The following is a 26140-nucleotide window of genomic DNA, read 5'->3' on the forward strand; positions in this document are numbered from 1 at the left end:
CCCCATTGCGCTGTCCCTGGGGAGCATGCTGGGGCAGCCCATCCCCGGAAGCTGGCACTGGGGGTGGGGAGGGCTGGAAGGAGGGCAGCAGGAGGCAATGAAAGCAGAGGGCATGAAGGGACGGGGAAAGTCAAGAGCCAGAGAGCAGCTCACTGCGGCAGGTCGCTAGGCACAGACTCTCCCTTCGTTTCCCAAACTCCTCTTGTCACCTTGGGGGCAGGATCACATTCAGGCTTGGGTAACCGAGGCCAGCCCAGCCTTCCAAGCTATCCCTACAGGGACAGTTGAGAGGGGGAAGAAGCACAAGGCCCCAAGACTGACGAGGTGGCTGATGCCAGATTGTCAGACCCACTGAGGTCTCCACGGACGAGAGAGCCCACAGTCCACCTTTTATAGAGGAGATCCATCATGCTCTCTGGGGACAATCAGGAGCCCCTGGTATGGTGGTTGGCTCCCTCCCGGGTGCTCTGCAATGTGGATACTGTGCTTATCCTTATGATTTTTTTAAAGTGCCCCAGAGCTAGTAATTTGAAGAGAGGTTGCAATTGTTTGCATCATAAGCCCTGGTTCCCAGTACGTAAAGTAAAATCAATGCATGCATGTGACAAGCCGCAGAGGTGTTCAATCGCAAACCCGGTCCCCCAGCCTGAATCCCCAGCAAGGCTGCCGGGCACTCGTCCTGCTTCACAGCCCCACTCCCTAGGACCTGGAGCAGCAGACGAGGGACACAGATACTCAGGGGTGTGCTGGTATCTTTAATAACAAGCTCTCAAAACACAAGACGAAACCAAAAGAACCTGACAGGCAGCATCTGCCACCTTCCGTGCTGGAAATCCTTACCATGGCTGACTTCAAGCTACCCAGGTGGCATTGACCAGCTCACAAATTCTTGAAACTCTGACACGGGTGACTCCTCGAGCTGGTTCAAGCCAGCTCCTGCACATTGCTCTCCTCTGAGACCTGTTTCTCCAAGGAAAGAGGGACATCTGCTACCACAGGGAGGGAGCAGGGAGGTCCCTTTCATCCCAAGTACTTCCTCCATTGGTTTTTCTCGGGCACGAGAAATTCCTATGAAACCTCTGTGCGAAACAGAGCCCTGACATGGATGGAAGGAAGGAGGACCCAGGTCCCTGTTCCAAGAATTGGATTTGTAGGGGTTCTTTTCCTGGAGGTTTCCTTGAGAGGGGGTAGCAGGTTGCTAAGGAGATGGGCATAAGCCAGGTAGGTTTTGATGAAGGGAAGGGAAAATAAGGGGTTCCAGGGAATTGCCAAAGCGAGAGGCCTTGGGACAGAGGCTCTGATTGAAGCCTGGCATTCTGAGCCTGCCCCTGGCTCAGACTAACAGGAGAAAAACAAAAACAACAACAACAAAAAAAAAAACTAGGAAGGGAGCATGAGAAACCTCTGTCAAATGACTGATCATATTCAGAAAACTGACAAAAGTTTACTACACCCACGATATAAGACCAAGATGATATCAAAAGATGCCATTGGAAAATAGAGAAGAGCTCTTTGAAATGAATTGTGCTGGAAAAGCTTTAAAAATCCAACAGAAAAGTCAGAAGGTAAAGTTGAGAAACTTTCCCAGAAAACTGAATGAAAAGGCAAAAAGTTAGAAAAGAGGAAAAATCAAAAGATTAAAAAATTAGAGAGTGAATCCCAAAGTTCCAACATCCGCCTATAATTAACTCCAGAAAAAGACAGTGGAGAAATTGTAGGGGAGAGGTAATTGAAGAAATAAATAATACGGGAAAAACTTCCCAGGACTAATGACATGGGTGACCAGTATGAAGGGACTCTCCCCCCGCAGCCACCCCTCTATCAAGTGCCTAGCCACCCGCAACAGAGTGCATGACTGCGAAATTTCCAAATGGAGACAAAGAGAGGAACCTAAAAACTTCCCTAGTGGAAAGAAAATAGGCCTGTGCCAAGGATCAGGAATTAGAATGAAATCCAACTTCTCAACAGGAATGTTGAAAGCAGCAGGACAGTGGAGTTATGTTTTTAAAATTAAGAAGGAAAATGATCTCCAGCCTATACTCAGGCAAACTAACAATGAAGTGTGAGGGTAGAAAAATATATACAGAATCTCGGACACGTCAGATCTCAAAAGAGATGACCTCCAGTCAATCCTTTCACTGGGAGCTGTTATGTAATGTACTTCCCCCAAAACAAGGGGAAAAGGAGGGATCTAGGAAAACCAGGGAATTAAACAGATGCATGGTAGGGGCGCCTGGGTGGCTCAATAGGTTAAGCATCTGCCTTCAGCTCAGGTTATGATCTCGAGGTCATGATCTCGAGGTTCTAGGATCGAGCCCCACATCAGGCTCCCTGCTCAGTGGGGATCTGCTTCTCCCTCTCCCTCTGCTCCTACCCCACCCTCTCCCCCTCTGTCTCAAATAAATAAATAATCTTTAAAAAACCACAAACGAACAGGTGAGTGAAGAGAAGTGATAAGGGAATTGAAGAGACCCTTCGGGATGGCCTATGATCTCTCATCTGACAAAAGGGGAGGGGGAACAGACAGCCAGAGGCGCAAGCCAGTAGTGAAAGTTCGGCATTTCTGTCTCAGGAATGAAAGGGGCAGTTCACTAGAAGTCAAGAACACCTGAGCATCAGGTCTGCGAATTTGCAGGCCACCTGTTGGCAGAGCTCCGTGAAAGCTATCTGCAGGGTAACCAGGGGTTTTAGGTTTATTCACTGATAATTTATTTTGAAATAACTTCGAACTTATAGAAACAGTTCAAGAGCTGTTACAAAGAACTTCTATATCCCCTTCATCCAGATTCTCTGTTAATATTTTAGCATATTTACACATCTCTGCGTGTGCGTGTCACTCTCTCTATATATAGATATACCTTTTATCCCCTGAACCCTCTGAGAACAAGTTGTAGACCTAGGATGCTCCATGACCCTGAAATACCCCACTTTGTATTCTCCCCAAACAATACCCTGTTGTCATTACTATCATTCAACCCTCCAAATTAGGAAATCGAAATTAGTGTAATGCCATCACTCAACCCATGGACCCCATCCACACTTCTCCAAAGGTCCCAACAATGCCTCATGTGCCTTTCTGGCCCAGGATCCAAGTCAAGATCCCGAATTGCGTTAGTTGTCATGAGTCATTGGTTTCCTTCAGTCTGGAACAAGTCCTCAATCGTTCCCTGTCTTTCACAACCTTGACTGTCTTCAAGAGCACAGGCCATTCATTCTGCATGATGTCCCCCACCCTGGGTCTCTCCAGTGTTTCCTCGTGCCTGGCAAGAATGCACCAGAAATGACGCTGTCCTCTTCTCAGGGCAGCACATCCGGGCATGTGTTTCCGACACATCCTACCAATAGTGATGCCAACCCTGATGACCAGGTCAGGTCGGTGCCTGTCAGGTTTCTACACCATGAACTCACCATCTTTTCCTTTGTCTTAGGTAAGTATGTGGTGGGGAGACACTCCAAGGCTACACTAATATTCTGTTCCTCGTCAAATCTCCACCCACCAGCCTTAGCATCCTTTGATGACTCCAGCCCCATCCAACCACAACTATGATGGCTGCCAAATGGTGAATATCTATTTCCATCACTCATCCTACATGTATTAATTGGCATTCTACTGTAAAGAGTTTTCCTTTCTCTGTCACTCATATCAATATGGACTCATGGATTCCTATTTTAATCAAAGGGTTATGATCCGTTACCATAATTATTTNGCTCATCCTACATGTATTAGTTGGCATTCTACTGTAAAGAGTTTTCCTTTCTCTGTCACTCATTCACTCATATCAATATGGACTCATGGATTCCTATTTTAATCAAAGGGTTATGATCCGTTACCATAATTATTTATTGTGATCCTCATGCTGTCTCAGATCCAGCCTTCAGGCAGACTCCTGTGTTGTTTTGATATGTCCCCATTATTCTTTGGGACAAAAAAGATGTTTCATTCTCATTTTATATTTTCCCTGTTCTAGCCCTGGGATCAGCCATTTCCCTGGTTCCTTTGAGTGGAGAATGGTATTTTAAAACTAAGATCTGGGAAAAAAAATAAAACTAAGATCTGCGCTTTTTTTTTTTTTTTTTTTTTAAGATCTGGGGTTTTGATGCCTTATTGCTACTGGGGTACCATTGCCGCGAGGTAATTGCCTCTAGCCCACAGCATTGATCGTCAGTTCCAGAGTAATGCTAAAAACAGTGGCAGAGCTGGGCCCCCTCTTCCTGTGCCCACTTTCATAGCAATATCACTAGGTTTCTGCATCATGCGTGGTTCTGGCTGTGGATTTGACATAGATATTTTAAAACCATATTAAGGAAGGATTGTTCTATTTCAATTTTGCCAAGTTTATTTTTTAATAAGCAGGTATGGATATTGAATTTTATAAAAGACATTTTTTGGCATCCCTCTAAACAGCCAAGTTGTTTTTCCTCTTTCGATATATTGATAATGACTTACAATATAAAATGTAACAGTATTAAACCATATCACTCTCCCTGAATAAACTCTGTTTGTCCAGGGTGTACTTTTTATCATATACTGCTTGAATCAGTGTGCTAATATTTTATTTAGAAATTGTGTATCAATATTCATAAGGGGAAAGAGCCTGGCATTCCCTGTCTGTTACTATCTTGGTTGGATACTGGCGGTGTCAGTGGGCTGGAAACAGAATGCAAGGGAGTTTGTGTGTCAGAAGTGTGGGGTCCTGGAGCTCCAGGGGAGAAAGGAAAAGAAGTGGGAGACAAGGAGGTGGGGGGCCCCACGAGGCATATGGGAGAGGCAGATCGCAGTCTGTTGAATTTGATGGGGGATCTTGAAGAATGGAGCCCTTCCAGGTAGGGTCAAGTCTCTGACTTTGGCCAGGGGGTGGCTTGCTGAAGAAAAGCTGAAAGGCCCCGGGGATTGGAGTAGTCAAGAAAGTGTGAGGCAAGGATCTGGATGGACCGCCCACCTGGGTGTTGAAATATCCCCAGGAGGAGGCCAAGAAGTGGGCAAAGAGTCAGTGCCAAGGCCACTGGGGTCATGGCCTGGAGGCTGGTGTGGCATGCTGGGGGATGGGTTGGCCAAAACCGCTGCCAGAGGGGCAAGAGGGANACTGCCAGAGGGACAAGAGGGACAGCTTTTCTAATCCTGACCCTAGGACCGATTCAGTTGCATGAATTACTGGCCAAGCCTGGCACAAGGTAAGCCAAGAGAAGCACCGCTGTTATTATTTGCACCAAATAATTCGATGTTCTTCAAGTAATGCTAAAAGGCATTTGCAGACACTACCCAAGAGATGTGATTGACAAATTTTCTGCTTACAGGCAGAACTGGGTATCTTTTCCCCCTTCCTCCCTCTCCCTTCCTCCTTTCCAGATCCTTCAGGCAGTGCCCAGGCATGGAGCCCAGAGCCCTCTGTCAAGCTGCGGGGACTTGGGCAAACTTGTCTGGAAAATGGATAACCACACCTCCCGGAGTTGGAGAAGGGCATCCGTGCTGAAACCACAGGCCGTCGGAATCCTGCCAGCGTGCTCCGCTCAGGACCGGCTGCTCGAAGGCTCAGTAGATACCAGGGCAGAAAGGGGAAGAGCAAGGGGTCACTGGTCCCGGCCTGGATTCCTACAGCCCAGGCAGAGAAGCAGGAAGGAAAGAGGAGTGCAGAGCTGGATTTTCTGTCCATATGGGTGGTAATCCATCATCCAAGATCCAGAAACACTATCCAGACACTGGGAACTTTGCGGCAGAAGAACACGGAAAGGCAGAGGTCCTGAGCCTGTGGTTAGGTGGGTGGTCTCTGCAGTTCCCCATTTCAGTTGGGAGCCAAGCAACCAGCCACTACCACAGGCCTTCATCCGGCCCATTTCCGGCCATGGTCTTCCTCCCAAAGGCCCCTCCTGGAGGCTCGCATGGTCACGGGTCCTTCCCAGGGTCCCTGCCAGGGCTGCCTCTCCCCTTGGGAAGGACCCTTACTCCTCAAGGGGCAGGGCATTCAGGGAAAGCCAGGGTGAACTTGGAGCCTTGTTCTAAAAGCACCTTATCACAGAGCTGGGGAGGGAAGGGATGGAGGACAGGAGAGGTGGGACTCCCCAGCACGAGCAGCTTCTCCTGGGGGAGGGCTTCCATGGGGGGCTCAGGCGAGGGGCAGTGAGGACACTGTTCGTACTCCTTCAGCATCAAGCATGTCCCTGCATCCAACCCGCACTTTACAGGTGAGTAAACAAACTCGGAGAGTTTGACTTACCGAAAGGGACAGAGTTGGTCCGTGTCGGAGCAGGATTTGAACCCAGATCCCTGGTGCAGCAGTGCTGGTGCCTCAGTCCCCTCCACATACAGGGCGCCGTATCTAGTGAGCAGCTGAGGTGAGCCCAACGCTCGGCCAGGGGTGATGTCAGGCAGCTGAGCACAGAGGCTGGGGTCCGGGAGGGAACAGGCCGGACTCCATCCCAGTTTGACCGCAAACTGTTGGGGGTCTGATGTGAGCTACTTAATGTCTCTGGGCCCCGGGAGCTTCTGGTGGCGAATGGGGATAATAGTAGTTCCCACAGGGAGATGTGAAAAAAAAAGAGCAAACCAGAAATTGTAGATGTGACCCAGAGTCAGCCAGGCCATGCAGCACCCCCATCCCAGGTCTATGCAGGACCGGTGTGAAAGCCCAGGCTCCGAGAAATGTAGGGCGCTCCCCAGGATTTCTGCAGACCCCCCAGAGTAGCGAGGTGAGACAGGGCCCTTCGGCCTCTGGCCCTGCCTGGCCTTTCTCTCTCCGTGCCACCCTGTAATAATCCAGGCCTGGCACCTGCCCCTTCCTCTCTCGCCATCCAAATTCCTCTCCCATTCTCAGAGGTCTGGGGCAGCAGGTGGAGGTCCTTACTGCTGAGTGGACTGGAGCACACAGGAGCTAACAGCTGCCACCTGCAGGTAGCACCCTGGGTTCTTCAAATGCCCTTCCAGTCACTTCCCTGTGGGGAGACTTGCACCTGCCCTTCCCTCTCCTGGCCCCTGAGTCCCAGGCCTCAGCTTCACAAGGCTCCTCCAGCCCCATCTCCCCTCTTCCCTTCCCTACCTGCTCCCTTCCCCTTCCCTGAGTGCCCTCCCCTCTCCTCCTTCCCTGAGTGCCCTCCCCTCTTCCCCTTCACTGAGTGCCCTCCCTCCCCCTTCCCCCTCCCCCCTCCCTGGGTCTTCCCCTCTCCACTCTTCTGTTAGGCAGTCCATTCAGCTTCCCCATCTCCTCCTGCCTGACTTCTCCTAGACCCTTCTCTGCACATCCAAGTCAGCCAGGTGCTCCCAGGACAAAATGCCCTTCTTCGAATGGAACCACCTTCTTCAACAGCAGTCTGGGTTCTTTTAAAAGGTGGGGGGTTGGGTCCAGGTGAAGTGATTTGCCTTTCCCAGAGCCAGCATGCTTCCTTGCTGGCAACCTGCCCTTAAGACGTTTATGGTCAAGCGGTGTAATAAAACCGATCCCTGTGTTGTTCTTTGTTAAGACCATTTGGAAATAAGATAAAATATAGTTCAAGGCTTAATGTAAACTCAGGGAGGGGAGCAATTTAGAGAACACAGGACAACCACTGGGCTCCACCCCCTCAGGCAACTCTCGCTCCCCTTACCGCTCACCTTTGAGAGGGGAAGGGGCGGGGCCAGATAAAGGGGCCTCAGAAAGGCCTTCTGGCTTCCTGGAGAAGCCCCGGGAGGGGCGACTGCGCCAGGCCCTGTGGCACCTGCTGCCCCTGCTCTCAGGACGCCCTGCCGAGGGGGCAACGTGCGCAGAGACGGCTAGAGGCCGAGGGCCTGCGCGCTCCTTAGAGGAGTGCTGTGAGCTGTGAGCTGCGGTTTACGCTGCACATGAGGAAGGCCGAGGAGAGAGAAGTGGGTCCCGCTTCCTGGCTCAACCACTGACTTACTTTGAACGCGAGCTTCCTCTCTCTGAGTCTTGGTTTCTCATCCTCGAAGAGGGAGGGCCTGGCTTCTCAGGTGGGGCCGGGCTGGGGGCTGGTCCAGCCAGGGTTCCAGCCAGCAGAGCTCGCTGGGCCCAGGAACCCGTCGGGGGCTGGGACATGGGGGACACCACACCTGTAGGAAAAGCTGCCTGGGGAGGCAGGAGAGACGCAAGAAAGGAGGCTGTAAAGGCTGAGCCAGCCTCCAGAGTCCACCCTGCACACACAGAAATCAACAGAGGAAATTTTATGGCCTCAGGAGCTTAAAGTTCTTAAGACAAACTATTGAAACAGTGGCCCCCAGCACCCTAATCAGCCACTGATTATTCCACACTGTCTTGGACCTGCTCAGTGCCAGGCATCGGACAAGGCCACCCCACCTACCCGATCGTACCCAACCTGACTCCCGCCCCTTCAGCGCCACCGTGGTGTTTCCATCATGCTCTGATCCCACCCCCAACCACCACCAGGACCCTCCTCCTGAAGGACTCCATCAACTCAGACCACCAGGCCACCTGACTGCCCCACATCAACCTTGGGTTTTGAGTGAATGAATGAATCAATGAATGAGTGAAGGAATGTTTTCAACAATGAATAGTATGGTGGGCGCCATTATGGCCGCCCAGGTCCCCTCTGGTGAAGGACTTGTTGCCCCAGCTGTTGGCAGTGTTGGTCAGCCATCTGCCCCTCCAGGAATGGTCTCAGCCATAGAGACCCACCTCTCCCCCGGGTTCACTCTCTCCCAGGGCAGTGCAGATTCAGTGACGGATGGATCCAAGAGCTTAAAGGCCCAAGCGGATGACTCCAAGAGCCCCCTCTGGTTCCAGAACTCCCATGGTGCTGTCTGAGGCTGCTCCCGGGCCTCCCTATGCAGCTTCCCTCTGCCCAGTCCTGCTTCTTTGTCTCCTTGTCCACGCGCTTGATCCCAAGGCCACTTCCTAAGAAACACCTGAGTACTAGCTTCCGTCTCAGAGTCTGCTTCCAGGGAGCCCAGCCTGGGACCCGGACGAGAGAGCGGGCCTTGCGCTCGAGAGTGCTCGGTCCAGGTCGGGATAGAAACAACAGCAATAATCACTACACAGAGCCCCCAATCCATCAGGCGCCATCCTGAGCATTCTGCATTCCTTACCCCTGTTAGCCAGGCCTCTCTCTGTTGAACCAGACAGACGCTGAGCCAAAATGGCCTAAGTAAAATTGAGAATATAGCAACTCACGTAGACCTCTTGCTTCAGCCACCGCACGATCCAAGTGTTGTCACAGTGCCAGGAGCCTGAGTCCCTGGCCCTCCTGTCCCCAGTGTTGGCTCCCTTCTCAGGCACAGTCTCTCCATTTGGCGGCTGCATTCGTTTCCCGGGGCCGCTGTAAGAAATCACCACAAACTAGGGCAGCTTAACACACAGAAAGTTACACTCCACAGCTGTGGAGGCCAGAAATCTGAAGTCACGGTATTGGCAGGGTCGGTTCCTTCCAGAGGCTCTGAGGGAGAATGGTCCCGTGCTTCTCTCCTGGCTTCCGGCAGTGACTGGCAATCCTTGGTTTGCTTGTCTTGTGGATACACCACTCTCACCTCTGCCTCTGTTGTCATATGGCCTTTGCCCTGTGCGTCTCTGTATCCAAATTTCCCTCTTTTTATAAAGATACCAGTTGTTGAATTAGGACCACCTAATGAAGTATGACTTTGTCTCAACTTGCTTACATCTGCAAAGATCCTATTTCCAATAAGATCCCATTTTAAGGGGCTCAGGACTCGAACATACCTTTTTGGAGGACACAATTCAACCCACATAAGTGGTTAAAGGCTCTAGCTAGTAACTCTGACGGAGAGAAAGTCTTAGTAACTGTAGCTGAAGTCCCAAGTATGAGTCCCACTGGCCTGGTTTGAGTTACATGTCCATTCCTAGGAACCTGTTTCTGTGGCCAAGGCCACAGAATATTCTCAGTGGCCAGGCCTGGGTCATGTATTCACACTGGAACCAGAAAGTAAGGCCAGCCCTATCTGGACCACATATCCAACAGCAAATCCAAATAATATCACCCAGAGAAAGACGAATGGATGCTGAGAAGGCCAAAATAACAGATGGCCCTCCACCTCATATCCTCCTGGGTGTGCTGCAGGCTAGACTTTATGACCATTTACTGAGAGGAGGATGGAAGCTCAGAAAAGTTACGTGACTTGCAGCTAGTTAATGGGATTAGTACTGAGCTGGCGCTCTAACCCAGGCCTTTATGGCTCCAAAATTGAGCTCTTGACCCAAAAAATGAATGTCAAGAGTTCTCCTCTATCACAATGGGATGGTCAGGCAGAGCCTCAGGGAGGAGGTGGGACCTGGGTAGTGCCTTGAGGAGAAGGGCAGGAGCACAGTCCAGAGGAAGGTGAGGCCTGGCACCTGAAGAGCCATGGTTCTCTCTCTGGTTGAGGAACAAGGTTCTCTTAGGGCATGGTGAGAAGAGTGGCTGGGAAATATGGCTGAGGTCGACCACAAGGTCTTCTGTTTTCCACAGACAATGGGGAGCCATTGAAGATTTATGAGCCAGGGAGAGACTTGGCCCTTGATCAGCTCACAAGGCATGTCTAAGGGTCCTCCAGGAAGCAGGGCAGCGAGGGTGGGAGGAGGGATTAGAGGTGTGAGGCTTGGTCAGGGAGGCCCAGAGGAGGCTATAGCTATAGTCCAGGTAAGAGGTGATGAGGACCAACTAGGGCTGGAGAGGAAGGATTGGTAAGCCCACCCCCCACCCCCTAACTAGCTCCAAGCCCAAATCCAACCCTGTCCCAACCTGGACCCCATCCCTGCCCCATTACCACCCTGCCTGGTGATACCAGCTTTAAAAAGATGGGTCCAAGGACCAGCTGGGACTTCCCTCACACTCATGTCTGGCCTCTGACTTCAAAAACCCCTCTGGGCAAACTGTTTCATGACTAGTGTATGGGCAGACCTCCTCATGGGCGAATCATATGTCCTGGCTGGTTATGATTCTGTCGCCAAAGGCATTTCCACAACCAAGAGGGAGAGCTACCAGGCCAGTGCTGCCAGGTTCCCTGCTTCCTCTAGCCGATGTGGGAAACAGGGATGGGGGGCTGGGGGCAGCTACACCCCAGAGCTCCAGTGGATGGTGGTCCTGGGAGGGGTGCACTTTGCTGAGAGCTCCTCAGCCGGCTCTCTGCAGTGAGGAACGTAAGCAGGGAGATTCCTCCCATGGCACAAAGGCCCACAGCTAAGGATAGAAGCCCACAGTCTGCTGGGAAAACACCCCAGGGGCCTGGACTGGGAAGGGGTGTGTGGGGGTCCCTCAGGTGGAATCCCGGGGTGAAGGGGTGGGTGAGAGTTGGGGCTCCACAAGTCTTTTGCCAGAGAGGCAGAGGCTGATGGGACAGGACAGGAAGGAGAGTCTCCCCGTTCCAGGAAGCAAGCAGCATGCCCTTGCAGGCACGCTGTGGGGGCTCGGGAGGCAGGCAAGGGGGAGCCCTCAAGGCTCCCTTCTCTGGTGCTAAATCTGTGGAGATGGTCTCAGGCCACACCTGGAAATATGCTCCCCTCAGGGGTTCTGGAGGAGATGGAAGGAGACCCTTCTCCACCGGGTCCCCTCGTCTTTCCAGTGACTCAGTATGGGGTGAACCTTGCTCACCTTTCCCCTGGCCTGCGGGAGGAATCCTCCTGGCATTTGAGAGAAGGGGAAGTGTGCGGGCAGCCCTGGGATTTCTCAGTTACCATTCCCAGGCCCCCCTCCCCTGGGCACTTACTGCTCTGGCTGCTGGGAAGTGGCCCCTGGGAGGGGGCTCACTTGCATCAGAGGGAAGGCCCTTCATGTCTCAGTGACCTGACTTTTTCCCAGAGTTCCCACTGGTGCCAGAAACTGCCGCCTCCAGCCCCCTTTCTCCTGGGACCGCTGAGGGCTTAGCTTTGGTGCGGAGGGTCAGCTTCCCCTCTTCCCAGGGTCCTCAGGTTCTTGAGGTGGGAACGGAATTGATGAAGAGGAGATCGTGAGTTCCTCAGGGGTTCATTCAAGAACACGGACGGGGGAGGAAACGTGGACCAAAGCGTGTTTCACGCGCTTATAAAGTCTGAACCAGAAAAACTTATTCTCCTAAAAAGCTGACAGGCTCCCTTTGATCAGAAAAGGAGAGCTTGACCGTGACACCATCACCTGGTGGACCAGCCTGCCAGGAAGTCACGTTAAGGTGTAACAGCCCCTCGGTGCAGGGTTCTGGGGCAACTCTCTCCTCCTCAAACCCTACTTTAAAGGCCTATTCTATCTGTCTTTGCCACTGTGGGTCATCTCAAATAGTTTTCGAGACAGACAGGGTAAGTGAACGAATGATAGCATTTACTGAGTACTCACATGTCAGGCCCTGTTCCCGGTACTTTAGAGTATCGAAGACATAGTTAAGGCCCCAACATCCCTGAGAGAAGAGTTATTAGTATCCCCATTGTTACTGCCAGGGGACAAAAGCACAGCAAGAATAAAAGCTTAGGCCCCCAGGGTCTCGCAGGCTGATGGCCTCCAGCATCTTCCCCACTGGCTGCCTCTGGGAATGAGTGAGTGAGAAAAGCCCACGAGCACCAAGGAAAAGGAGGAGTGCCAGCTGGTGGGTCAGAGCTGATGCTGGTGCCCGTGGGAGCGGGGATGGCCGAGGGGGGGGTGTTGAGGAGTCAGCCTCCCTCACCTGACTGCTTCCAGCCCCCCTCTGAGAGGGTTCCTTCAGGCACTAATGGAGGCAGCTGGTGAGAGAAGAAGGTCCTCGTCCTTGGTTTGCTTGTGGCCTGGGATAAGAGCCTTGCCCTCCCTTGGCCTCACTCTGCTCACTTGGGAACCAGTCAGCGGGATTCGGGGATTTGGGCGACTCTGCTGCTGATGGAGCATAAAACAGCGAGAGTTCTGAAGGTCAGGCAGCCTGGCCCCAGCGAGCCTCAGAGGGCAGGACAAGTCAGGGGGGAAGGCTCCAAACCCTGGCAGTCCTTGGGGTTAGGAGTGGGGCACAGGCCAGTCCAACCCACCTGTCCTTCCCAAGAACAGCGAAGGCCGAACCCAGCTGGGAAGAAACTCAGGTCATCTGATTGGACTTTCATCTTACGGACCAGGAAACCGACTGATGCTGGGAAGGGGAGAGAAGCCCAGGGCCTATGCAGGGCTGGGCCCCACTTGCCCGCCCTTCTCACTGCCTACGGCTCTCCCTCCTCAGAGTTCCAGCCACCAGGCAAGAGAGACCCCAGAGCAGCTGGTGGAGCCGGCAGGATCTCTAGCTGGTCCCTCAGGGCTTTGTGGCATCCCAGGCCATGAGTCAGAAAAGCTTCATTGTGATACCAACCCAATGGACTACGACTTTTGGGGTCAAGCAATTGCTATGACTAATCCTCACGCTCAAGGTGCCGAGTCGGCTCTGGGAGATGGTGAAAGAGGCCAAGTCTCTCTGGAAGCCTTCCCTGCCTCCCCTGGGACACTCCCTGAGCTCCATACCCACACACCAAGGCTCCTTGACCCCAAGCTTGCCCTTTGCTTGCAGCTGGTGGCAACTGGGAGAGCATGTGCTGGGAAATTCATAGTAGGATGGTAAGAGCAGTGCCAGGGAGGGGAAGCCCCGTAGCAGAGCGAGGGTGGCCTGGTTCCTTGCTCCGCACTGCCGTCCGCTAGCTGTGCGGCCATCAACAAATCCTATCTCCTCTCTGGTCTCTGTGTTCTGCTCTGTACAATGGGAGGCTTGTACTCAGTGTCTCTAGGTGTCTCTGCACCCTGAGAAGATTAGGAAGTATGGCCTCTCCTATGCGGTACTTGCATCATAAAGAAAAGAACTAGAAAGGGCAAGCCTTAGCCCAAACAGTGGTGGCTCCAGGGAAGAAACGTCAGGGTCAGGTCTCGGGAGCCCTTTGGGGGCAGGAGTTGGGTCTCCTGCCTGAGATGCAGCCTCTGCAGGCCCTCTGAGCAGGTCTGAGCCCGAGCTGTGGCCCTGGGCTGAGGGGAGGGGCCGGGGCCTGGGCCAGGCCAGCGCGCACGGACAGCCTTGGCTGTAGGATCAAGGATCTCGCCCACCCTGGTGGGCATCAGGCCTACCCTTACACTCCCACCCAGACACACAGAGAACTTCTTTCAGGTGCCCCCACCCCAACCCAACTCACGCGGCCCTTGATTCCTGAGAGAAGCAAGGCTCCTCCTGGTCTCTCCAGACAGCTATTCAAGCTGTCCTCTGGACCCTATTATAGAGGGCCCCCCCTCCAGTCCCACCCACCAGCCCACCTGAACCAGGGCCTGGGCCTTCTCTGGAGCCAGTTTCCTCAGAGAAACTGCTCAAACATTGACAAAATAATGGCATGAGCCAGAGAATGGGCTTCACCTTAGGAAACCCCTTACCGCGAGTCAGGACCTTGGGTGGATGAGGGAACGGGGCTTGCAGAGGGAAGGGGCTGCCTCCAAGTCACGGAAGGTGGGGTTGGGGCTAAAACCGGGGCCTTGGGGCAAACACCCAGCCTCTTGGCAAATAAGCTTTGTAGTTTTGAGGTTGAAAGGCCAGAGTGGAGGCCCCCCAGCCCCCTCCCCCTCATCTGCACTTGGGGGTCACACTGTCCTCCCGGGGTCTCATCTCATGGGGTGCTGTCGAGGAGCTCCCAGGGTCACGGACCCACATAAATGGTACTTATCATCAGTACAGTTGTCATTGTTGTCACTTATTACAACAACCACAGTAAACAGCATCCTCAGAACGTCGGGTGCCCAGCCCGGGACCTCATGAGAGGCGAGCAGAGCGGCCCCACCCAGCAGGTGACCTTTCTCCAGTACCCAGGAAGCCGTCCTGCCTGGGCTCTGACGTTTGTCCTCTCTGGGAGCCCTCTCCTTTCTTGTGGTTCCGTGTTCGAAAATCTCCCTCTGTCTTCCCAGCCACCCTCTGACCAGAAAGGCCCAGGCTCTCTGCCCCTCTGTGCACAAGAGTGACTTTTGCTGAAAAGCAAACATCACTGGGGCACCCGGCCTCGTGGTTTCAGGCTGTGCGGTTTACCTCATGACGTCATCTTCCTTCCTCCTGATAAACCAGAAGAGACTTCACTGCTCCAAGTATCGCTGGTCCGGAGGGAAATGAAGCCTGCACAGACTCCTCGTCCGAATGTTCACAGAGAGCAGCTGGGCGGCGGCTCCACCACGGAAAGCAGCCACAGGCCTGGCCCACGGGCGGGGTGACCTCTGACGGCTGGAAGGGGTTTTCTAGCCCCCTAGCAGGCCTTTGGTTAGCCTAGGCTCGGACATGGCTCTCTAAACGTGGGAATTGGGCGCGGCTCAGGAGCTGGACTTCACGGGCCCGGCGTGATGGGGCACCCAACTCCAAGCCACCACCCACACAGGGCGGGAGGACAACAACAGCTCGAGCCTGGGGAGACAGCCCCCCTTCCTCAGATCAGGGCAATGTCCCCTCCCCAATCTCTTTTGCTGCCGACCAGACAAGGGGAGAGATATGCCAGGGCTAGGGGATGGGGAAGGGGCAGCTTATGTCTGTTGAATCCCAGCCTTGTCCCAGGCTCTGTGCCTTGATTATCTCATTTAATGTTCCAACAAGGCTTTGAAGTAGGTAATGCATAGAGTACTCAGTTGCCTGATGACAGACCCAAGGCTCAGAGACATTTGGGATTTGCCCGAGGCCCCATTTAGCAATGGGTCTGGCATGCAGTTGGTGTTCAGGAATGTTTGCTACGTAGAAAGGAGCCAAGATGCCACCTGTTCTCAGAGAAGCAGAGGTGTCTGGGGCACAGAGGACAAGACTGTTTCCCTTCCACACGCATGGCACCCATGGGGAAGGGGCCCTGACGGAGCCAGGGCCTCCTCAGGAATTTGGCCGTCAGGCTGGGGCTGCGGATGGCCAGAGCCACCCAGAAGCATTGCCATCCAGACCCCCCCACTCCTGTCAAATGGATCCAGTGGGGCCCCATGTCCTTCTGTGTGATCCGAATTCTTATTGGGCCTCTACTCTGCCCCAATCATGCTTACTATGCAGGGCTGTTTGGGGAACAGAGAGGCTGGCCAGAGGGGAGAGAAAACAGAGACAAAAAGACAAGGTTCCTGTCCTCAGGGAACTTACACTCTTTTCAGGAGTAATGACAGGAACAGTGGCCCCCCCATACCACCCCACAGTGTTCTTAATCACTGTATTTGCCCTATGGTGCGTTCCTATGTACTAAGCCTGTCACACACATGTCTCATTTAATGCCTGTTCAAAACAACCTGTAAAGTAGCCATTATTCCCATTTTATAGGTGAGGCAACTGAGCTTCGGTCTCTTGCCCAAGGTAACGAGGTAGGAAGTGGCAGAGCTGGGATTCGAATCTGGGACTGTCAGATGATAGGACCGTGGTCCTGACCCCAGAGCACCAATAACTCAGACCCAAAGCAGAAGGACCCACATTCCAAAACAGTGTGCTGAGCGGCTGAGTGTGCCGAGAAAGGGATGTAGGGGGCCCGGGGCCCTGTGAAAGCCAGGCGGGATTTAGACCGGCACATACAAGACGAGGGCACGTTCAGCGTGGGGCTCGGGGTACGTGTAGGAGCAGCAAACCGTTCCTTTGGGACAGAGCCCAGGGCTTTGGGAAGGGGGTGCTTTTGGAGACAGAGATCAAGGCCAGAGCAGGGCGAATTGGGTGCTGGGTGATAACCGCTATACCGTAATTCAAGCTCGGTCTCCTCTCAGAAGGCTGTGTCCTTGAGGTCAAAGGTCACTGCAGGCGGCAGCTTTCTCCAGCCCTGTGCCACCCTCCTCTGCTCTCCATCCACCTCGCATCCCTCCTTGGGGTCCAGATGCCTCCCTGGATCAGCTGTTGGGACCAAGCCTTCTAGAGAGGAAGGCCTTGAGTGGCTCAGAGACTGTGGGGTTTGTGGGAGGAGCCTGAGACCTGGAGAGGAGTCTGGTCTGATAGGGCCCGTGTGGGTGGTCTCCCTCAGAGTCCCGGAGGGGGCCAACAGGGCCCGCTCTGTCCCTGGCCTGGACTCCTGGAGCTCAGTCCCTACTAGTCCTGGTGTCTGTGTTGCCGGCGGGGCTGGCTGCAGAGCTTCCACAGCCCCCAGACACTCTCCCCAAAGCCACTGCTGTTCATCACGAGGCATTCCGAGGTGGCCACAGCTGCTGGCCTGCCCATTCTGCCTGTGCTCCCTGTGGGGGTGGAGAGACCTTCCTTACAGCCCTGGGGCTCATTCCACAGCCAGAGCCCTGGCAGCTCCTCTCTGCCGCTGGCCTCCCCTCCCCTCTTCCCTCATCAACCCGTCTTCTGCTCCTCCACCATCAGGAGCTGGGCCTCAGCTAAGTGGCTCCCTGGGAGCCCAGAGTGGAGGCAGGTAGCCCTCTGAGCTGGACCGCCAGGCCCAAGGGTGGCTCAGAGGTGGAGAAGGGCCAGGCCAAGGGCAATGAGCCTTGAGCAAAGGTGCTGGGGACGGTGTCTGAGCCCAGCTCCCCCTTGCTCACGCTCCTGGCAGGAGGCCCAGGCTTAGAGCCGGCCTCACAGGCTGATTCGTGACTGAGAAGCTGCCTCCTGGGCCCTGCTCTGGGTGGGAGGGGCCTGGGAAAACCGAGCTGTCGGGCCTCACGGCCCTGTGGGGCCTGCCCAGGCTGTGTGTGGCGGTTCAGGAGGCACGGGAAAGCCATTTTCTTCATTAAGCATCTGGGTGGAGACTGCAGGGATCAGCAGGAATGCTTTTCCAATTATCCAGACTCGGGCTGGTGGCCGGGCCCCAAGGGAAGCAGGTTTGCCTCCCTCAGTCCTTGAGAATGAGCCCTGCTCTCCCTCCTGGCCTGGTCATTGACTGGGGCTGCTCAAGGGGGTGGGTGGCATTTTCCATCCTGCCCTACCTTCCACCTGCCCAGCTGCTGCCCCTGGCTCTGAACCCCGGCATGAGCAAGATCCCCAAGACATCCTGGCTGTCCCTGCTCTGGGCCAGCTCACAAGCCAAGCATGGCTAGCACAGGAGCCCGAGATGTGGGCAGCCTCGTGTGCCGTGGCCGCTGTGGCTGCCACGACACCCCTAGGTGGCCAGGACGGTCACCAATGAGCAGGTCCTCGACTGCTCCAAAAGCCATCCATCCCAGTGTTCTGCGTCCCGGCTGGACTGCTGCCCGACGCCTGCTCTCAAAGAGCACGACGCCCACGTGCAGCGCCCTCCCTGGGCACTGGTCCCGGCCTCACTGACCCAGCTCTCAGCCTGGGAGCCCTGGAGGCGGGGCCTTGTCTGTTCACCTCATCAGCCTCCGAAGTGCCGAGTCCGCAGCCCGCCTAAGTGTCCCTGTGCTGTCTTTGCGAAGTGTGGGGCCGGGGAGGGTGAGGGCGGAGTGGGCAGTGCCAGGAGCTGCCGGGCCAGGCAGGGCCAGGAACGGGGGTGGCAGAGAGGATGGGGCCAGTAGGCAGATTTGGGAAGGGGAATAAATCGGACCAGGGACTGGTGGGGATGTGGGGATGAGAGACAGTGTGGGGCTGTCTCTCAGGCCGCTTAGGGGTGCCCTCAACCTGAGCCTGTGCTCTCACCTCGCAGCTGTGGATGCTCCCCGACCCCGTCCACTTCCAAGGAGGGAGGAGTGAGGTCGTGTCTGCGTGGTCCGATCGCTCTGCAGGGTTGGAGCTCTAGAAACTCACACTGTCTCTGCGTGGAATGAAAATCATGAAAAAAATTCAGACACCCGAAAAAGTTAACACAAGAGTACCACGACCCCCCCATGAGCCCACCACTTGGCCTCAACACTCAGCAGCAAGTTCTAATCTTTCCTACTTCCCATCCCACTTTTTTTTTTGTATTTTAAAACAATACCAGACATCAGATCATTTTACCTATAAATACTTCAGTTTTTTATCTTCAACACATCGTGCTTGTTCGTGTTACATAACCACAATGCAGGGGCTTAGCAATTGTCGATAAAGTTAACGAGGATTTCTTCACATGACAGAAAACCCAGCTCAGGCTTAGGTTTCTCTGGTGGTCTCGTCCTTCTAGGAGCAGCGCACTGATTTCTAGGGCAGGGGAGATTGTCATAACAGGCCACATCGTAGCCTTCAGGTCAGCTTGGCTCAGTAGTCTCTTCCTAAAGCTCTTAGCCCTGTGCCAGGGGACGGGCTACCTAGGTGACAGAGCCAGTTCCTGCCTCCGAGGAGCATGACATGGCCACTGCCAGGAGAGGAGTCTTCCCAGACCAGGCTGGCTCCAGGAAGACAAGAAAACCTCTCCCGCCTCCCAGCATCCTCAGGATCAACTCATGGGGCCTGGAGGCCCTTTAAAAGGCCCACGCCAACCCCTGATCCCTTTCTCACCGCTTGCCCTCTCTAAGCGCCCTGGGCACCAGCCTGCTGGAGGGACCGAGCCTGTCCCTTGGCCCAGAATGCTCCTTTTGCTCCCTCCCTCCAGGCTTCTCCTGCTCATTGCCTCTTCTGTGACCAGCCTGTGGTCGCTCCTGTGTTCCCAGCATCAACCCCTGTTCCTGCTGAAATGACTGTTCAGTGTGTCTGGGGTTTTCCAAAGGGCAAGACTGTGACCCTAGTGTTTCATACACAGCCAGCCCTGCACGTTGGATGTTCTGTATGTTTGCTGGATGACCTAGGGGTGCAAGGGAAGGAACGAATTAGAAGGAGAACGAGTCAGGAGAAGAACAGAGGAACAACCGGGAACATGTGGCAAAGAGGGGTGCTCGCCCAGAGCGCTCCATCCGTCTTCAGAAACTGGAAAACAGTTGGAGCCAGCAAGGGCTGGGGCCAACTCGCTCCCAGCAGAGACGAGCTCTCCTGCCCCTTCCCACCAGTGAGGCCTGGACTGCCTAGCATCCCGCACCAATGGCTCTCTGAACCCCCGGGGCCGTTTCCCTCCCCAGGGCAGGCCGGGAACAGGCCTGGGGAGCTCAGCGCATGCCCAGACCCTGTGCCTGCCGGTGGGGTCTGTTTGCACATGGTCATCTGGTTTCAATCCAGTGAAATCTTAAAACTTTCCACGGGAACATCTTCTATTTTCAACTCCTCCCGGATGGGCTGGACAGACCAACCAGGAGCAGGCAGTGAGCTTCTGAGCAGCTGCTGGGGGAGTCGCTGCCCGCAGCCAGCCCCATCAGCAGGGGCAGGCCCCACCCCACCTCACACTTGCGGGGGGACCCTGAGCCAGTTCCTTTCTCCTTCTGTGCCTGAATCTCCACGTCTATGCAAAGCAGGATTAATATCAGGCAGCCAGACTGCCGGCCTGCAAATCCTGACACCACCCGTTGTGACTATGGGACTTTTCCATCTATAAGATGGAAATAAGTTGAGTGGTTGGGATGATGTAAGTCCATACCGGTGAGGTGCCTAGCGTCGTGCCTGGGATACTGCGAGGCCTCCACCAAGCACTGGTTAATACCCAGCCATGATCTCTTATCTGAAACCCTTGGCCATTTCTGTTTCAGAGATTATGTTTGCATGTTTTTGAGTGCTTAGAAAGGTAATATGACACATAGTCCAGTATCAAATCTAGGGGCGCCTGGGTGGCTCAGTCCTTAAGCATCTGCCTTCAGCTCAGGGAGTGATCCCAGAGTCCTGGGATTGAACCCCGCATAGGGCTCCCGGATCCGCTGGGAGCCTGCTTCTTCCTCTCCCACTCCCCCGCTTGTGTTCCCTGTCTCGCTGGCTGTCTCTCTGTCAAATAAATAATTGAAATCTTTAAAAAAAATATATCACATCTAATCCGGGGAGGTCTTGGCAGCACCCTGTGATCAAACACATGAGTATTTCCTCATGAACAACAATGAATGTTCCCAAGTGGGAAAAAGAAAGACTACAGGCAGCCTGATGTTTGCTGGGGCCACGTTTTGCTGCCAAGTTATTTAAAAAATAAGTTACCTAAAAAATTGGGGGTTTTTAGTACTTTGGAGAGTTTGGACTCATGGACAAGGAATTGGGGGACCTGTATCATGATGACAAGGATTTGTCGAGGAGGAAGTACAGAAATGTGTCCCATTGCTCTGGGGTGGCTCTGACGCCAAGGCAAGCCCGCTGGGGGTGGGGGTGGGGAGCTGGGCATCTCCTCCTGCCCGGCTGGGCTGCCACGGTAGCCTGTCCTGGAAAGTGTCCCAGGCAGGCAGGGCCTCCGCTAGACACCTGGCACCTTTGCACGAACTCAAGTAAAGCACGTCTCTTTGCGGGCTCAGCACCCAGAGATAAGTCTTGGCAAGGAGAGAGCAACTCTATGCAGAAAAGGGGTCTCTTCCTCTGGGCAGGGAACACCGCACCAGTAAAGCGCCAGCCTCGCTGGGTGGCCCTGCTGCTGATGGGCCACAGTGGGGCCTATGTCCCCCTGACCCCATCTGCATGTGCTCTGAAGGCCTGCCTGGGTCTGAGAGCTCACGCGCGACATAAGGTGCCCATGGCACGGAGCAGTAGAAGGAGCCCCTTCAGGTCAGGTTATCTATCTGGAGACACCAGAGGCTGATTTTTGGACCCATCTGCCCCTCCCCTCCCCCAATTTTGGCCACTTGGGCCAAGAGGCACAGGCTCAGGGCTGTGTGGGGAAGAGGAAATAAATTCCTTTCATCTCAGAATCTGGGTGAGAATCCCGGGCTGACATCCCCATGGGGTCATGCAGCCCCTGTCCTAGAGGTGGGAACCCCGCCCTGGACATTTGCCCAGAGTTTCAGTATTTACAGATCCCTGCCACAGACCCCGATCTGACAGTCATGGGAGTCTCATTCCCCTGCCTCACGTCTCAATAAAACCAGGCTCAGAGGCGAAGTGACTGGCCCAAATTCACATGGCAGCAGGGGGCAGAGCCCAGATTTCCTGCTTCTGTGTTTAGTGTTCTCCGGGCCACACCTCAATCCCTCTGGGTCCCCACCTCACAGCTGTCAGTGGCCTTCCTGGGACACCTCCCCAGCAGGCTGTCATGGGTGCTGGGGGCAAACTCCCGGCCAAAGGCAGGTGCCGGCAAAGAGGTGGGCCCCAGCCCAGGTGGGACCCGGCCCTCAGGTCCCAGCCACGCTGGCAGGGGAGGCCTTGTCTGTCTTTCCACCTCTGGCTGGGGAATTCCCCCTCCCTGGGTTCCCGAGGCTTAAACACAACACCTCAGCTAATAATAAAATATAAAGAGCAAACAAGACAACAGCCGGGGTGGATAAAGGAGGTTAATGCTTATAAAAGTGCTTTGAGCCCCTGGAAGAAAGGAGACACCAAACACAAAGCTTCATTCCCCAGCCTTCGGTCACTGGTCACTGTCAGGTGGCCAGTGCAGCTCTGAAACTCACGGTCAAGGAGGGAGGGGAAGAGCGAGAGCAGAAGCAAGAGAGAGGAAGAGATGGAGGGGGTGTCCAGGCATATGGGCCGAAGACAATCACCTGTCACACCTACAGCCCATGGCATCCTTCGAGGAAGAAGGTGGGCACCAGCACAAGTGAATGGTCTTGCCCAAGGTCACACAGCTGGAAAGCAAAGGGAGGCCAGCAAGGCCCCACACGCTTGGGCCAGGGCTGGAACATGAGGTACAGACAGCAAGTGGGGAGGCTAGCAGGTCTGCGGGGGCTCAGAGCCAGGCCAGAGCTCGGGGAGGTGAGCCCTGGCCTGCTGCGGCTGAACAGGTGTGGCAATCCCAGGCACAGGGTAAGGGCAGCCCCATGGGGGGCTCTGTGTGGGCCACAGCCAAGGACCAGGTGGGAAGAGGCAGGAGCCCAAAGCCGATGCCAAGGGCCCTCGTGGGAATGAGCACAACACGAGGGAACACTTCCGGGGGCCAGACCGGCCTCTGGAAACAAAAGTAAGAATCTCAGCTCCCGGGCCAGGCAGGAGGAAAGAGGAAGTCAGGCCAGAGCAGGGCTAGCAGCCTGGGTGCCCCAGACCCCTCCTGCCCTGCCCCAGGCAGAGGGGCTCTCTAGCAGTCTGAACGCAGCCCCTACCCCAGCTGGCCACTGATCCTTTCCAGAACTGGGGCGGGGGGTGTGCATCCAGGTTGCAGGTGGTCCCTACAGGGCCTGTGAGCAAATTGTAAAAAGGTGCCCCCATCTGGGCAGCTGTAGCCCTGGGCACAGTCTTGCTGAGGAGATGGGGGCTGGGGCGACGCTTCAGCGCCGCCCCCCCCCCCCACTGTACAGGGTGACCCTGACCTAGATGGTCCCCTGCAGATCCAGGACCCTTCTGTTGTCATGGGACCTCTGAGGTTTTCATTCCCGCCTCATCCCCACCCTGGGCCTGATGGTGATGGGCTCTCCCGCTTGGTCCCTTCCACGGCTGAGTCAGAGGCCGATGAAAAAAACACTGATTTGGGAATCAGATCAGGTTTTAGCCTCATCCTGGATCCCTGTACCTCTCTGGGCCTCAGTTTGCCCACCATGTCAGCCTTGGACCACATGGCCTTGGTGGCCCTTAGAAGCTGGGACATTGGGTGACCCTTTGACAAGAGCCAGAGTAAAGGTTGCCCAGGGCCCGGGTAAGGCTCTCTACCACTGGCCTTTCCCGTGGTGGGGCGGGAGCAGAGCACTGGCCAGGGGAGAGGCAGGAAGGGGGGATGAGGGTGTGGGGAGTGTGGGAAGGACTGGGCTGCAGGCCAGACCCACTGCCTGTGTCTCCTGTGTCACAGGGAGGTACCTCAGAGAGGGCTCATGCTGGGGGGACACTGTGACTCTTCCCAAAGTGGATGACAGCCCTGGATCTTGTGGGTGTGGCTCCGCCTCTCTTGCACTCAGGCCCTGTCCCCCTCATGCAACTGTGAGGTGGCCTGGGCGAGGGAGCCTAGCATCCTACAGTTTGGGGGATGAGACCCGAGTTCTAGTCCCAGTAGTGCCTATTATGAGCCTGGGGGTGTGTGTGTGTCACACTTTGGGCTTCCATTTTCTTGTCTGTAAAATGGGGATAAAAACTTTTACCTCTTGGGGCGCCTGAGTGGCACAGTGGTTAAGCATCTGCCTTCGGCTCAGGGCGTGATCCCGGCGTTATGGGATCGAGCCCCACGTCAGGCTCCTCCTCTATGAGCCTTTCTCCCTCTCCCACTCCCCCTGCTTGTGTTCCCTCTCTCGCTGGCTGTCTCTATCTCTGTCAAATAAATAAAAAATCTTTAAAAAAACAACAACAAAAAAAAAAAAACAAAAAAAAAACCTTTTACCTCTTAGGGTCGTTGTGACGGCAAGGATGGTGCGAGCAAGGGTCTGTCCGGGGGCTGGCCCGGGGTAGAATGCTCACCAGCCGGGAGTCAGCAGAGTGTCCAGCCGCTGGGCCAGGCGCAGTCCTTAGCCGCTTCCCCTGCCGCTGTCTCCCCCGGGAGGCTCCTTCCTGGCTCCTGCCAGTCCGCAGCCGTGGGGCGGACAAGGGACACCTCTCCCCAGTTACCTTTTCTGATGTCCTAGCTGGAACCTGTCTCAAGAGCCCCTTTTACCTCCACCATAGACGCTCTGTCTTTCAGAACATCCTTGGAACACAGTTGCCTCTCTGTGGGCGTCGGAGACAGGCGGGCTGTGAGGCCTCTTGGACGTGATGGATGTCTCAGTGCCCAGCACAGAGCCTGGCACATAGTAGGTGTCCTACAAGAGAGGGGATACCCCAACACTGAGGCCTGTGGCCCGGCCCTTCCCAGGGGAAGCTTCGGAATCCTGGCCAAGGGGCTGGGCCTGTGGCTGGTGCCCTGGCCCCGAGTAAGCTGGCCAGCGCCGAGGTCGTAAGCCGCCCCCTGCCACCTCCCACGCTGGCCAGGTGTGGCTGGGCTAGACATGGGGTGGGCCAAGGGCTCCTTGATGACAGTGCTAATAGCAGGAGCAGCTCCCATCCGCGGCTGCTCATTATATCACAGGCATGTTCCGTCCATTACTCGTCCAATCAGCACAGCCAGCCTGTTAAATAGGTGCTATTATCATCCCATTTTACAGACAAAGAAACTGAGGTTCACAGAGGGGAAGGTCAGGCAGCCAGAGTGTAGCTTAGTGAGGGTTTTTATTTCTGGCTCCAGACGTGGGCCCATGACCCCAACTGGGGGTTCTGGACTGTGTTCAGGTCAGGTCCCCTGGGTCTCCTGTCAGCCCTGGCGGGTAGGAGGCTGGCAGAGGAGGGCACTGACCCCATTCTCTGAGGCCCCGACGCCTTCCCTTTGGTCTTGGAGCTCCTCCTACCTCTGCGCCCACACATCTGGACAGACGCAGGTTTCAGGGCTCTCTGTGGGTCCCCCCCACCCCCCGCCAGGCCTGCCCCAATGCCACCTGCCCAGGCTGCTTCGGTTCCTGGGGCTGGAAGGCAGGCCGTGAAGGCAGAAGGACTCTGGCTCCCCGCAGCTCCCTGCTGCGGCCTGGGCATCAGCAGCCCGGCTGTTCCTGCTCTGTGCCCACTGGTGTCAGAGCTCGAAGGGCTGTCATCAAAGGTTTTCCCACTTGCCATCTCTATTCTAGCTCCCAACTTCCCAGAACCGCCTCCTGCTCCCGTGCCCTCCCCCGCCACACCTAGAGGTAAGATTCCTTCACAGGTTCCAGCTTAGGCTGCCTCTGCCCTTTGACCTCCGACCACCACACTGATGAACCTTCTTGAAATACTGCTTTGAACCTATCCCTCCCCCGGTCACAAGCCTGCAAGGTCTCCCTCTTCTTCCTGCAGCAGCTAGACACCTCGGCCTTCCTGAGCTGTTTCTATGACACCTCCTCACACCCCATCTCAGCTCAGCCTGGAGGCCCATCACCCTCCTTGTTGTCTTACCAAAGGCACCTACCTCAGTGCTTCCTCCACCCCTGCCAGATTATTCTAGAAATTCTCCCATTTTCCACTGCTCTGACTTTGGGGCATGAACTGGCCCATCCCCACACTCATTTTTTCTCCCGTTGCTCGCTAACTGGCTGCCCTGCATTCGGTTTGCCCAAGTGCCTTTCTTAGAGTAGGTTTGAATAATTACTCACAGAATATATGTATAGGAGGGAAACTCACGAAATAGTTCAAATGGCCAAAAAGAAGGGAAGCTATATGTGAACTATGGAGGAATAGGACATAGATATTCCCAGGATGGTTGTGAAGACCATAGCAAGATGGCAACTACTGAGGAAATAATGTTTAAAAGCCAAACGGTACAAAATTGTTTTATATTGTTTTTGAGCATGTTAAAAATGAATAGCTGGGATATCATTTCCCAGGTACAAATAGTAGGTACAAAATATTTGTTGCCCACTGTTAAACACACATTGAACATGGTAGAGTTAGGGGGATGGGCTGTGGGTGATTTCTGCTCTTTGCTCCTTTCTTGGTGGGAAACAGACAGCAATAGCAACAGTTTGATGGGAATGACAGGGGGTTTGGAAGCCTGTCCCTGGCTCTGGGGCC

At 54.8% G+C, this 26140-nt stretch overlaps 1 protein-coding gene across 4 annotated transcripts; it reads right to left on the reverse strand.

Annotated features, from left to right (window-relative positions):
• Positions 1–5092: 5092 nt before the first annotated feature.
• LOC109491248 lies at positions 5093–15363 on the reverse strand. 4 transcript variants are annotated; one of them, XM_034659714.1, is made up of 5 exons: positions 14888–15363; positions 9117–9261; positions 7870–8054; positions 6213–6481; positions 5093–5744 (listed from the first exon to the last, which is right to left on the reverse strand). In XM_034659714.1, the coding sequence occupies exons 1-5, from the start codon at positions 14890–14892 to the stop codon at positions 5569–5571; spliced, it is 780 nt and encodes a 259-aa protein (XP_034515605.1). In that variant the 5' UTR covers positions 14893–15363; the 3' UTR covers positions 5093–5568. The 4 variants fall into 4 exon arrangements, with proteins under 4 accessions (XP_034515605.1, XP_034515604.1, XP_034515603.1 ...); XM_034659713.1 differs by having other exon boundaries at positions 5093–5590; positions 6213–6430; positions 14888–15362; XM_034659712.1 differs by having other exon boundaries at positions 5093–5590; positions 14888–15360.
• Positions 15364–26140: the final 10777 nt, after the last annotated feature.

Source organism: Ailuropoda melanoleuca, chromosome 4 (genome assembly GCF_002007445.2).
Source record: "Ailuropoda melanoleuca isolate Jingjing chromosome 4, ASM200744v2, whole genome shotgun sequence".
In the NCBI taxonomy this organism is placed as follows: Eukaryota; Metazoa; Chordata; class Mammalia; order Carnivora; family Ursidae; genus Ailuropoda; species Ailuropoda melanoleuca.